This window comes from Ochotona curzoniae, unplaced genomic scaffold, assembly GCF_017591425.1.
Source record: "Ochotona curzoniae isolate NIBS_2020 unplaced genomic scaffold, NIBS_Ocur_1.0 scaffold_3835, whole genome shotgun sequence".
Lineage (NCBI taxonomy): Eukaryota > Metazoa > Chordata > Mammalia > Lagomorpha > Ochotonidae > Ochotona > Ochotona curzoniae.
Genome location: NW_024467114.1, coordinates 20,630,706 through 20,645,303, shown reverse-complemented (window position 1 = coordinate 20,645,303; position 14,598 = coordinate 20,630,706). Strand labels below are relative to the sequence as shown.

Below are 14,598 nucleotides of genomic sequence, written 5' to 3'. Positions count from 1 at the left end.
AAGTATAACAATGAAGAAAATCATTGATGGTCATAATTTAAATATCATAGTCCACTTCAAAGAGTCCTAGGAAACTAGCGGTTGTTGGAAATCTTGTCACTGAGGGTTTGGGCCACAGCAAATGTTTTAATCTCGAAAAAGGAAAAGCTCAAGGAAAGAATTGGTGAGAGAGCTTGGAAGAGCAGGCTCCAGGAGCCGCAGGGATTGGTGGAGAGCACGTGTGGGTGTTTCGAGAGGAGTAGAGACAAAGACACACATTGGAGCTGCTGACTATGGGAGCAGGGGGTAGTTTTCTCTAGAGGTGGTGGAGAGTAGAAAAGGTGAGGTTTAAAACTTAGGACCGTGAAGTGCTGATGTGCAGTTGGGAGTGCTGGTATCCAGTGGTCTTCGTTTTAGTAAGGTGTGAGGCTAGGTCACCTTCAAGGTGAGGAGGGGACAGGCGGGAGTCCAGGGGTCCTGCTGTCCATCACAGCTTGGAGGGGCTGAGGTAGGTCCTCATGCACTCGGAGTGTTGGCCCTGTGGTGCTGCACCACTTCCTCCAGGGGGTCTGGGGGTATTGTTGGAAAGGAGGTATACTTGATAGCGTAGTCAGTCTTTCTTTAAGTCCTATCTGTTTCTGCCAGGGGGATAGCCTCTGCATGTCCTAACATTACTAATGCTTTGTCAAAGGGCCTTTGCTTCACGTTGAAAATGAAGGTATAAAGTTTAATCAGTGTGGTTCAGAGTAGATCAAACAGGAAGAATTTGTATATGAATATATATAATTTTTCTATAAAGAGTCAGGGAGTAACTTTTTAAAAAATTATTTTTATTTGAAAGACAGAGAAAGAGGAGAGACAAAGCTTGCAGCCACTGGTCTACTCCCCAAATGACCGCTACAGCCAAAGCTGAGCAAATCTGAAACCAGGAGCTTCTTTCGGGTCTTCCATGTGGCTACAGGGTCCAAGAACTTGGGCTGTCCTCTGCTGCCTCCCATGCACGTTGGCAGGGAGCAGCCGGAAGTTAAACCAGTGCTCACGTGGGATGTTAGAGCGGTGGGTGGAGATAGGCCCCTGGAGGGAAGATGCCAGGATGCTGAGGCCATGTGCCATGCCCGTTGCATCTTCATCTTTATAAGTTTGTAGAAAGAAAAGAAAAAAAGATAAAGTTATGAACTACTTTTGCCTAACTGATAATACAGAAACACAAAGTAGGCCCAAACTTACCCACCTGGTCCATAGGAAGGTGGTTAGTAATATGGGAAAAGGGCGAGAGAGACAGGATTGAAATTTTTAGATTTTTTTATTGAATTTATTTGATTTAGTTTGATAAGTAAGATACCTTTAATTTTTCAGGGAGTTAATGCCAAGGTAACTTGCCAAGTGTATTCTGGGCAGTGATGCATATCATTATAAAACCCCAGAGAGTCAACAAGACTTCTGGAATAGCCCGGTAAATTAATTCCTCCAAGAAAATAGTATAAATATGTAAGAAATGAAAATGGGTTAACTTTGGAAATTAAACAAAGGACCATCTAGAGAGCATGAAGTCAAGAAAGGCAGCGGAATTTGTGGAGTTAGAGGTTGTTCTTCCCCATCTCCCTGTTACCCGTGGAAGTGAGCAACCTGCAGTTCCTCGCACGCCCAGTACTTAGCACTCAGTACCCAGTCCTCTGCCTAGTACAGCCTCGTGGAGTGTGTCCTGGGCCGGCTGTCTAGGGCGGTCTAGGGTGGCTGCTGTTGGCTGTGGTCTTTTCTGAAAGAACCTTGCTGATTCACTTCAATCGCGTAAGGGAATAGAAAAGGAGACATTGAAGGAGGATGCTGGAAAGTACAAAGCACAGTCGTGCCTGCGGTGGCCATTCCCTCGCACATCCCCGAGTGACCCCTGCATGAGCGCCAGGCACAGCTCGCAGGATGCCCCGCAGGTTGCCCCGCTGCTCTTGGCCGGGCTGACGATGGACAAACAGCTGGCCACCTGCTTTGAGTACAGCCGAGTTCGAAATAAGTGTCTTGAAGATATTTTGTGGTAACGCAGCTTTTAATGACTTTCTTTAATTTTTTTCCAGCTGCCTTTGTGGGACTTTTACACTGGTAAGATTTTCTTTCACTTTGAAATAGACATTTGGACTGAAAGTTACCCTCCCTGGTTCCTGTTGTAAAACTTGGGGCGGTGTGTATGGAGTCCCAGCATGCCCTGGTTGTGCGTGTCCATTACTCTTATAGCTCTCATACGTGAGGCAGCTTTGGCTGAACAGGTGTGTGAGGAGAAGAGTGATTTGCATGTTAAACTATTTTTTGCTATACCAAAGAATTCACCACTATGTTTCCTTATATATCTAGATTTTTCTGGTATTTTGTCTGTTCATTTTATCTAAAATGCTCCATATATGGTAATTACTGGGTGTTATGGCATGAGTTCAGAGAGGAGGTTTCAATGAGCCTTGCAGTGGGTGGGCACAGGCACCTGCCTTTAAACAAGTTGTCTGTCGGAATCGTGTAAAATGTTAGTATTTTCCCTCTGGGGTGTTTGATCCCTACTCTGGTTGAGGGACTTCTCAGCCTGGGGAGCAGTGTGATCCACCCCGTGTCCCGTTGGGACAGCGCCCCTGTGACTGTCAAGAGCGAGAATCCGTTCCCTCTGAGATGCTGCAGCTGTTGAAAAGCTGCCGAAGTCTAAAGTAACCTTATTTACAATTATGTTCTGAAGGCTCGTCAATTGTCACTGAGTTGTTTGCCACATAGATTTAGAATCCCTTGTGAAAGCTGTAAAGCAAACAGACTTTGTTCTGATGTCAAGGCCAAGGGTAGGAAGAAGGGGAATGGTGGAGAGATCAAGATTTAGATGTACAGTTAAGGTAAGAACCAGTGAACTCGGGGATTTCAAATTTGTGCTATGCTGGATCGTGAAAACTTACAAAGGCTACTGAGCAGATTTTAAAATTACCTCAATGTTTAGTAGGTCTTTCCTTTTTAAGGTTTCCTTACTTATCAGTAGCTTGGCTATTTTAGTACTGCTTTTGAAACCATACTTATAATATTTTCTTTCTTTTTTTTTTCCTAGGATACATTTAGTAACACTTTTTGAAAATGACCGTCATTTTTCTCACCTCTCATCTTTGGAACGAGAGATGACTTTTCGCACTGAAATGGTTAGGTTCTTTCTTCTAATGAGTTTATTTGTGGTCTAAGAATAGTAAGGCTATAAGGCAGAAATTTATTCGGAGCTAAAGTAAACTTGCTTGATGGCGCTGTTTCCGCTTTCTATTTCTGGTTTGCCTGTTCCGGGACACTTCACCTGCTTCTCCTTTCTGATTTTCTTCTCTGCTGTTCTTTAAAACTTTGAAGAGTGGTATTTGAATATTTCAAAGGTATTACTTCCCCCAGAGGGCTCTAAACTGTGTTTAAATGCCGAGCGCAGCACTGGCAGTGGGTAGGTTTGGTGACGGATGACTGAGGACTAGCGAGTCCTCATTTGTTAACAGAGATAATACCAACCTCATGGGATTTTTGTGACAATGAAGTGAGGTAGTGATTTGGAGTACACAGCATGAAGCTTGGGACAAAAAAGAACTGATATTAATAAAAACTTGCTTGCGGATTTAATATTTCCTTATAGACTTTTGACATATTAGATATCCTTTCATCGTTGAATTGTAATGTCATCCCAAGCAGAAAGTCCTCTTGTGAACTCATTTTACCAATCAGAACCATGAGGAAAGTGACTTTTCCAAATCAGCTAAACTTTTCAGTTTAGTAGCTACTGATGTTACCTGATCAAAAAATAAGGCAGGAATGACTGTAGAGTTGAAAATTATTAATTTTTTATTTTAGAAGAGTGTTATAAACAGTGTGATTCCTTATTTGCTCTAAGATTTTTAAGGGAAGGCAGAAAATTGATGAGGAAAGTGACATGATTCTTAAGTTTCTTTGAATTTTAGTTCCCCACCTAGGCTAATAAAGTGGATCATTTATATACTGGACGGGGCCTGGCGGTTTATCCCTTTGCTGGACACCGCCTTCCTGGGCCGCAGAAGCTGCTTGCCCTCCACTTACACTCTGTGGAGCCGCTGGGTTGAGCACTGCAGTAGGCTAGACGACTGGAGTGCCCCTCGTGAGACCCAGGCCCATTGTATGCTGTTCCCCAAGAGCATGGGAAACAGAAGCAGTTTTCTGCTTACAAAGTTGTGTGCAGATGGGAAGCCCTCCTTGCTAATGATAAGTAAAAATTAAAATAGGTTGAATATATGTTAAGGCCATTTTAAAAAGCTCTTTAAAGCATTTGGTCATCCCTTTGACTCTAGTTTGAAAACGTTTAAACTTACAGGAAAGTTGAATGAATACCATGGCAATAACCCAAAAATACACCCTGTTTTGATTGTCAAAGAATGCAATAGCAAGGACTAATTAGAAAGTCTTATTACTGATTTTTTTTCTTTTAGAAAAAATGTTCTAAAAGGAGTTGTAAAAAAGAAACGCTTAAATTTGTACTTACATTGACAATAACTTGTGCCTTTTTTAAAAGGGTCTTTATTATTCCTACTTCAAGACCATTATTGAGGCCCCTTCCTTTTTGGAAGGGCTGTGGATGATCATGAATGACAGGCTCACTGAATACCCCCTTGTAATCAACACGGTGAAGCGCTTCCATCTTTACCCCGAGGTGAGTGAAGTGAGAGGCAAGTGCTGCTTGCACAGTGATCCTTTTTGTCACTTTAACGAAGCCTAGCTATGTCGCGGAAGGGAGTCTCTCAGCTTTTCTGATTGCATGTGTCCTTATACTTGCTAAGAGTGTCAGACGTTCTTTCCATAGAACTCCAGCACATGTGCTCACAGGGTTTCGCTTTCCAGCAGGGTCTCCTTTCCCCTTCGTGTAACCATTGTTAATGAGTTTGATGTAAATAGTCATTTAGTCATAGCCATGTGAAGGTTGGTGTTTTTCTAATTACACATAAATGTTCTCATACTGAATGAAATATGTCATTATACATTTTCCTAAACATACTTTGCGCTCTAAGCATGGGTACCTACATACAAACATCTCACTGAGGTTTGAGTTTGATTTCCCTAATGATTACTGATGTTGAGCATCTGTTACACTTGCTTGCAGTCTGTGTATAATGAACTCTGTCTTCATGTCTTTTGTTCATATTCTGTGTGAATTGTTTGTTCTTGTTATCTTCTAGATGCTGGTTTTGTCAAATTAGTGCTTTGCAAATATACATTCCCAGTCTTTAGCTTGTCTTCATCTGTTAAAGAAGGGCCTTTTTGTTTTTAAAACATTTTAAAAATAAGTTTATTTATTTTTATTGGAAAGGCAGAGTTACAGAGAGGAGAGACAGAAAGATCTGTGTGCTGGTTCACTCCACAAGTGGCCGCAGTGGCTGGAGCTGAGCCAATCCGAAGCCAGGAGCCAGGAGCTTCTTCCAGGTCTCCCACGTGGGTACAGGGTCGCAAGGCTTTGGGCTGCCGTCCTCTGCCTTGCCAGCCCACAAGCAGGGACCTGGATTGGAAGCAGAGTAGCTGGACACAAACTGGCACCCATATGGGATCCAGGAACTTGGATTTGGAGGATTAACAGTTGAGATACTGCACCAAGCCCACATGGTTATTAAATTTTTAAATACATTTCCTATACCAGTTGGTGTGATCCTGTGGTCTTTCATGGATTGCATTGATTAGTATTTGAATTTTAAAGTAACCTGTGTCCTCAAAATACAGCTCCATTTATCATGTCAAATTCTTTTTATATATTGCTAATTATTTTGTTAGGTTTCTTCATAATTTATAGTCACAAGAAATATTAATCTATAGTTTCTTTTTTGGTTTTGTATCAGTGAACCATTAGCTTCAGATAGGGAATTGAGATATCCATTTTTCTTTGCGACTTTTTCCATTTTTAAAAATTTTGTGATACAGTTCCGTAAGCTCTACGATTTCCCCTGCTCCCTAACCCTCTCCTGTCCAATTTCCCCTGTATTATTTCAATAGTACACTTCTGCATAAACAGTCATGCATCCATCATTCTGCTATTTAAATGTACCCTGACATTGTGGGCATGGATAGTGGCAGAGACTACAGTATCCTTTTGTCAAGATATGTCTAACAGTTTCATCTGGAAGTAGAGATGCATACTGCACTGTATCCTCACACCTGGATAGGATAGTGTCTATTATATAGTTACTGTACATCCACTTAAATGAAAAGCCACAAAGCAAAATCAACAGGAAGAAAAATAGAAAGTTACAACACCACCATCTTCTAAAAGCAGGCATTTGTTTTAATGAAGTGTGTTTTCCTTCTCATTCATCAAGTTATTTTTTCCATTTCCTTATAAGACTTGCTTGACCCATTGGCTGTTCAGGACTGTGTTTGATTTCCAGCTGCTGGGAGGTTCCCAAGATTTGGTTTTGCTGCCAATGTCTGCACTTTTTGGCTGTGATTTATAGTAGTAACAGCTGTCTAGTACAGACCTGCCAAGGAGGAAGCGATTTCTGCATCACTTTGCGTGTGTTGCCTTAGAGCGCAGAGGGGCTCTGCTGTTCTGGTTAGCCTGGTGCCCGTGGTGACTCTCTAACTGAAATGTAAAACCCAGAGGCAAACCCCCCATTTCTGTATCTGTGACTGCACTTACTGCTGACTTACTCTAACTATGAGGAGTCACCTTACACTGCCCCTCTTTTCCAGTGGTTTGGGGCTTTTGTTTGGGGAGGGGTGGTAATGTTGGATCTTTCAGTTGTGTAGTAAGTGCTGAGGTTTTGTCGATTTGTTTCTAGTATAGTCTTGGAGACCTTTGAACCTGTATTATTTCTTTGAGACATTTAGCATATTTTTTTCAGCATCTTTGATATTATGAAAAAGCAGTTAGAGTAATGTGGCTCAGTTGATAGTGCAGGCAATGAGTTTTCTTGTTTTTTTTTTTTTCAGTCTATTCTCTCAAAGAATAGAAGCAACATTGAGAAGATGTAGATTTATTGTGAATCCTAGATAGTACTTCAGTGTTGAATTGTATACTCATACAAGGAGATTAACTAAAAGAGGTAAATGTTGAACAGTATTTTGGAATGGTGTTTCTTGTATGTGGCGAGTACTTTCCACAGCGTGCTAACTCACCTCTCTTCAAAGGGAGCTCTACGCAGGCTCCCCGGGAGCTAGGTGGCCTGGCTGCAGAAGCTCAGGACTGCTGGAGTCCACAGTGACCACTGCGTGCAGAGTCAGGGCTCGAGTTCAGTGCCGGCTTCAGAGCTGTGCTTTACCTGCTCTGTCAAGCTGCATCCCAGCCCTGAGTTGGTTCCTGATGGCACGTATCTGTTTGATGTGGTGGATCTTTGCCTACATGGAAAACTCTCAAGAAGAGCCATTACAGATCTTAGCAGAGAGTCAATTTTATAGAATAAAGAAATTATAATAAGTCTATACTTTTATTTACATGAAAAGATTATTACATATTTATTAATACATACATTACCATCTATAATACAAACTCATGACATAATACTGACTAATTCTCCATGTTTTATGGGCCTCGGGAGGTCACTGGGAGGATGATGAACATCGGCTCCTGGCTTCGGATCGGCATAGTATCGGCCGTTGCGCTCACTTGGGAGTGAATCATCGGACGGAAGATCTTCCTCTCTGTCTCTCCTCTCTGTATATCCGCCTTTCCAATGAAAAAATAATAAAAATAAATCTTTAAAAAAATATATTAAAAGTGGTTCTGTTTAGGTATTTTTTTCCAATTCTCGCAATTTTCCTCAATTATTTCACATTTTTGTATAATTTTTTTTTTTTTTTAAGATTTTGTTGTTGGGAAGGTAGAGCTGCAGGGACAGAAGGGAAGACAGAAGTCTCTGTCACTGGTTCACTCACATGGCTGGGACTGGGCCAGGCAGGAGCCAGGAGCCAGAAGCCTCTTCTGGGTCTCCCACACGGGTGCAGGGTTCCAAGGCCCTGTGCCATCCTCTACAGCTTTCCCAGGCTACAAGCAGGGAGCTGGATCACAAGTGGAGCAACTGGGAGATAAATTGGCATTCATATGAGATGCTGGCGTTTTAGGCAGAGCGTTAGCCAGCTATGCTACTGCTTCCAGCGAGCCCTCCATCACATTAGTTATTTGTATTTAAAAAAAAAGTAAATAAATAAAAATTCTGTCAGGCATAAGCAATTTTTATAGTAATTTTTTCTATTTATCTTCTTGGCTTTGAACTTTAAGAAATGGGTTATAGGTTTGGAAGACTGTTAAAATTAAATCTTCTGTTTCAAACTTTAATGGACACAGGAGCTATTGCACATTTTATTCCAGATTTTTGAAGAATATATTTTATTTTATGAAGAAGTAAATTCAGGTACCAGTGTCATGGCATGGCCGGTAGAGCCACCACCTGTGACGGCGGTCCACGTGGGCAGTGGCTCATGTTCCAGCTGCTCCACTCTGATCCAGCTCCTCGCTAATAGCCTGGGTGGGCCCCTGCCCCAATGTGGGAAGATTAAGGTGAAGCTCGTGGCTTTGGCTTGGCCCCATGCTGACTGCTGCGGCCCACTCAGGAGGGAGCCAGTGGATTAAAGATCTTGAATATTCTCTAACTCTGCCTTTCAAATAAATAATTTTAAAAAGCTTTATTTGCCACCAAAAGTTAGGGGACTTAAGTGAAGTGTTGTGAAATGTTCCTGTAAATTGATCATTTTTCTGTTACATTTTAATAATTGTATATTAGATTTTGCAGTTACTATTTACATTAGAATTATATGCAATGTGTAATGCATGTAATACATGTGTACTGTACATGTGCTTATTGTATTAGGTGTACTTAAGTACAGGAAGTATTTATGTTGAAGTGTAGGAATGTCAAAGGTTTGTGGGAGAATGGAATTAGATGGTAAGTGAAGGAGCTGATGCTGCTTGGAATACCCTCAGCCCACATCAGAACGCCTGCTTCAGTCCTGTCTACTCTCCCACTTTCGCTCCTTCTTCCTGCTAATGCTTTGGAAGCCAGCAGATGGTGGCTTAGGTGCTTGGGTTCCTGCACCCACGTGGGAGACCCAAAAAGTTTATTTTGCTGAAAAAGCATTATATGAAAACTATACATGCATGTAATAATACTATATATTTTAATGAACTTTTACAAGACCGTCATATGCTTAGACTTCATGTTTTGTTTTTTTACCAGAATAAGATTGCCTTTCCTATGAACTTTCTGAAGCATCACTGTATCATATAATTATATTTGAAGCATTTTCTGTTGATTTTTAGTTGAAGGCAGAGGATACTCTTGTTCACACCCCACTGCAGCTGGGCATACTGAAGCCAGGAACTGAATCGGATATCCCATGCGGGCACCTAGTTGCACCATTGTATGCAGCCTCCCTGGGTGCCCAGTTAACAGGAAACTGGGCCAGGAGCAGTGCTGGTTTTGAATCTAGGCACTTGAGTGTGGAATATGGGTGTCCCAAACAACATCTGAACTGCTAAGCCAGATACCTGTTCCAAGACGTAATTTTAAAATTACATATTTAGTATATTTAGTAAATACATTTGTTAAGTTTATGATGTCAACAGCAATCAGATGTTTTGGAAAAATTTGTTACGGTGAGGAGAACGTATTTTGTTCCATTATCTTTTTGTTTCTATGTTTTGTAGGTGATCTTAGCCTTCTGGTATCGCATATTCATGGGAATAATGAATATTTTTGGGATAGAAGCTAAGACCTGCTGGAATGTCACCAGGATAGAACCTCTTAATGAAGTTCAAAGTTGTGAAGGTGATCTTTATATCATCACAAATAGCACTGATAAGAGGACTTTGAAGGGGCAGTAATACTACTTTTGGTAAAAATTAGAGTGGAAAACATAGTGAGAAAATGACTTGGTTATCAAAAAAGGAGGATGGAAACCCAGCTAGACTAGAGAGAGGTGATGTTTCCCAGTGAGCTGTAGGGCTTCCCGATCCTGGAGTTGGCACCTAAGAGGGCTGTTGACAGCTTACGACTCTAAGGAAGCGAGGTTAAGTAGGAGACCCTTGGCTGTCTGCAAGCAGTCACAGATAGTTGAGAAACGTGTAGATTTGAGGGAGGGAGTTTGGACGTGAAGTAGACAGGACTTGGTCATTAGGTTAGTGCAAGAGAAAACAGGGTGACAAGTCCTGTACTGTTGCTTGGCTTCGGATTTAGCTAATTGAGTTCTGAGAGGGAAGCACATCTGATAGGAGCAGGTTTGTACTTCTCCATTCCATGGTGTATGTGTGATGTGAGGTTCCTGGGAGGCCTCAGCATGGCGATGCCAAGTGGCTGCCCGAGTAAGAAGAAAACTGATGGGTACGTAAAACGAGGTGGTTGGGACATACTGGATGGAGCTGTAAGAGACAAAGGAGGAAAGAGGAGGGCCAGACTTGAGCTCTTGGCTTGGGTCAGTTGGAACTTCTACCTTCTGTTTCCTCGAGCAAAAAAAACAATTTATGCAAACTCATAAATTGTTCTTTAAAATTTTGAGATGATTACAAAATACATAGTAAGTACTACACAGAAATAGTCTTGTATGTTGAATGTGCATATATTACCACTTAGCCATACATGATAATGACCTGGAATAACTTATTTAATGTAAACTGAAGCTACTCCTTGAGGTTAGCAATTATATCTTAATCATTATGGAACCTTGCAGAAGATAAAAACAATCGTGTGGCTTTTCTCTGGGACTTCATTAAATAATTCTGCAAATAGTATCACCTAAGCTAATATGAAATCTCAACAAAGTATTATATTATTATACTAATACTTCATTAGGGAAAAGTATAAAATAATTGTTAAAGTATAAGGTGTGTATATGTGACTAAATTGCATTAAGGGTAATAATGTTACTATTAGCGGCAAACTGGAAAGGAAATGCTTCCAGCAAGTTCATGAGCTCTTGATTACAAAGCAGGGGATTATTTAAGCGCATGTACGTTAAATGCTGAATCATCTGTCTTTTCATAGGACTGGGAGACCCTGCTTGCTTCTACGTTGCTGTAATTTTTATTTTAAATGGACTAATGATGGGATTGTTCTTCTTATATGGTGCATACCTGAGGTAAGACTAGTGAATTAAAAATAGTGAATGGGCTTAGGAAGACTGGCTAATATTTGTTAAATGATGTTAATCAGTAGGATAATTTGTACATTCGATTTTTTCAGAAACTTAACTGACATTCTTTCAGGAGATGTCCCTGAAATAATGTGTTGAAAGCAATTCCCCACTCCCTTAAAAAAAAAAAAACTTGCAGGGATTTAAAAATTTTAAAAACAAAAACCTTAAGTTTTCTTAGCAAAGATTTTCGTGAAAATGCCTCCAGCTCACATGTAAGAGGATGCAAACATCGGAGGACTTCCTTGGCATTAGCTGCAGTCGGCTTTTACGTTCTGTACGAAAATAAGCTGTAAAAGGAGCTGAGTGTGATTTGAGAGAGACACTTCTGCCTGCCATCCGCAGTCTCCTGTGCCAGGAGCACAGCTGTAGCTGAGCGGGTGTGCCTGTCCGAGAGGGCAAGTGGAGGTGAATAATGGCAGGGATGTGTGTGGCTCTCGCTCTTCATTCTTTCCTGGGGTAGCTGCAGGAGCTAGCTTCGCCAGTGAAAAATGGAAGGAAGTCAGCCTTGCTTATGCTTAGGCAAGCATGTGATTTTTTTCAGAAGAAACTAAAGCAAAAAAAAATTTAGTTACCCCTTTTATTTTTTTTCCTGCATTAAAAAAAGTTGTTGTTTTGTTTTTTCCCATTTTTGCTTGAGTCTGGTACCCAAATCTGCAGCATTTGACCAGAGGCTAGAATCATGTAGAGTAACCTATCTTTTTACAGTTCTAAACCCAAGCTAAAAATAACTTCATTTTAATTTTTTCTTGGCTGATAAACATCCATGTTGTTTAAGCTATTTTTGTTAGTTTTTGGGTCTTTTTTTTTTTTTAAGTTTTCTTTCCTATCAGAATCTAACCTTATTTATTTCAGCATTACTCTCTCTTCACTTTTTAAAAAATATTTATTTATTTGGAAAGGCAAATAATACAGAGAAGAGGAGAGACAGAGGGGAAGATCTTCTGTCCATTGATTCACTCCCGAAGCGGCCTCAATGGCTGGAACTCAGTGGATCTAAAGCCAGGAAACTCTTCCAGGTCTCCCACGTGGGTGCAGGGTCCCAAGGCCTTGGGCCATTTTTGACTGCTTTCTCAGGCTGTAAGTAGGGATCTGGTTGGGAAGCAGGGCTGCCAGGACACAAACTGGCACTCATATGGGATCCCAGCGTATGCGAGGTGAGGACTGTAGCCGCTAGGCTACTGCGCCAGCCCCTTTTTACTTTTTTGTTTTTTTTTTAAATAGACTTTTCTTGCTTTTATTTGAAAGGCAGGTTTACAAAGAGAGAAGGGGATACGGAGAACACAATCTCCCGTCCACAGTTTTATACCCTAAATGGCCGCAGTAGCCAGTGCTGAGCCAATCCGAAGCTAGGAACCAGGAGCTTCTACTGGATCCTCCGATGTAGGTGCATGGCCCAAGGACTTTGGCCGTCCTCTGCTATTTTTCCAGACCATAAACAGGGAGCTGGGTCAGAAGAGGATCTGCCAGGTCTAGGACCAGCATCTGTATTGGATGCTAGTACTGCAGGCAGAGGCTTTGCTGGCTAAGCCAGAGCTCCAGCTCCTCAGCATTATTGTTGAACTACACAACATTTAAGTTTAAAAGAGAGCTCATCTTTCAAGAAACATTTATTGAATTTTCGTTAAATCTGTATCTCTTATTTGGGAAGTTTTCAGTGTAGGAAGATTAGCATAGAATCAGTGAAAGTTAGGAACATATTCAGCACCTGATTGAGATTCTGTTGCATATAGTAAATCGAGAAAAACTGGAAATAACTAAGAAGATAGGAAAATTTGACAAATAGGTGTTTGCAACGATTATATTGTACATAAAGAAAATAAAAATGGTCTATGGATAAAATACTTGAAATGAATTTATACTGTTACTGTTTTCAGGACTCCAAAATTAATACCTGAATGTTACATATCTTATCCCATAGTCTCAAGCAAAAAAAATAAAATTCTGAACTGATGTTATTTGGAATGACATTGAAATTTTGAAGGTCCTAAAAATTATTCTGACGAAAGATCCGACTTTGGTGGATAAATTGTAAAACTTGGTTGAAAAGTATTTTAGAAAATCTGTAATATTGGACAGATACACCATGCTTGTGAGTTGGAAGACTTGGTTTTTAGGAGCTGACAGTTTATCTCTAAATGTATTTCTAGATTCTGTCTCTGTTTATCAAAACCCAATGTATTTTGTGTTGAACTTTATAAACTGATATTGTGGTTGCTCAGAAATGCAAAGTACCAGATACAGTTTAAGACATTCTTGAAAAAGATAAAAGAGACCTTGCTCTCTGAATTACTGTTGTTTTGTAAAGCTGTCCTCAGCAAGATGATTTCACTGCTGGATCACCAAATCCACCGTTAGATCAGGGTGAAGCCCAGAAGCAGAAATGTCCACTTACTGTGTGATAGAGCGGATGTTGCAGATCGGTGGGGGGACTTGTCCATTAGCATGGAGAATTGGGGAGTTTGTGGAACGAAGAAAAACTGTAGCTGTATATCCAAAGTGAATTACAAGTCAAATATTAGAGACAAAATTATAAAATGTTTGGCTTATGATATAAAAGAATATTATCAGAAACTTGGACTAAGAAAGAATTTCTTAAGATGCAATAAGTTCAAAAATGAAGAAAAAAAATCTGATTCATACCTAAGAGAACTCTCCAATCCTTCAAAAGATATTATAGAATAAAAAAATTGGGGCCAGTGCAATGTCTCAGCTGCTCCACTTTGGATCTAGCTGCCTGCTTGTGGCCTGGGAAAGCGGTGGAGGAGGCCAAGGCCTTGGGGCCCTGCACCTGTGTGAAGGGACCTGCAAGAGGTGGCTCCTGGCTTTGGATCGGCTCAGCAGTGGCTGTTGTGGCCATTCGGGGAGTGAACCAGTGGATGGAAGATCTTTCTGTCTCTTCTTCTCTTTGCAAATCTGTCTTCCCAATTAAAAAAAAATAGAATTTAAATTAAAAAATTAGAAAATAATTTGAAAAGCACGTAACTGCAGATACAGGAAAAGCATATAAGTGTAGGATTTGGAAATTTGATTTATAATTGTAATGATATTGAACAGTATTTTTCTAGTGCCTTTTGTGACCAGGGGCATTGTGGTAGGTGTGCTGGTAATCAAAAAGCAGACAGTCCTCAGTCTACTGAAAAGAACAACCTGGTAGGAAGAAAAGGACAAAGTGTTTATCAACACACATTTCTCAGCATCTCTAACTCCAGAGGACAAAGTTTGCAAAGCTCACCTTCATTATTACTAATAAAACAGATTCAGTCCACAATGATGTGCCATCTTCACATCTGATAGATTGGTAAAGGATTTTTCATTCAACCGCAGGTGGACATACAAGTATGGTTACTTGGGAAAAGATGTGTATTTAGTAAAGTTGAAAACATTTTGATACCTTCTAACTCGGCAATTCAGGTTTAACACATACGGTCCCATATATGTTTTGTGCATTTACACAGGAAATATGTATAAGTTCAAAGCATTATTTGTAATGATTCCAAA

At 40.6% G+C, this 14,598-nt stretch overlaps 1 protein-coding gene across 1 annotated transcript in view; it reads left to right on the top strand.

Annotated features, from left to right (window-relative positions):
* Window positions 1–14,598, top strand: part of DPY19L2 (dpy-19 like 2) — a 63,511-nt gene that overhangs the window by 2,110 nt on the left and 46,803 nt on the right. The window contains 5 exon segments of the mRNA XM_040964514.1: window positions 2,049–2,073; window positions 3,044–3,131; window positions 4,505–4,642; window positions 9,617–9,737; window positions 10,950–11,043. Of these exon segments, the coding sequence (XP_040820448.1) occupies window positions 2,049–2,073; window positions 3,044–3,131; window positions 4,505–4,642; window positions 9,617–9,737; window positions 10,950–11,043 (466 nt within the window).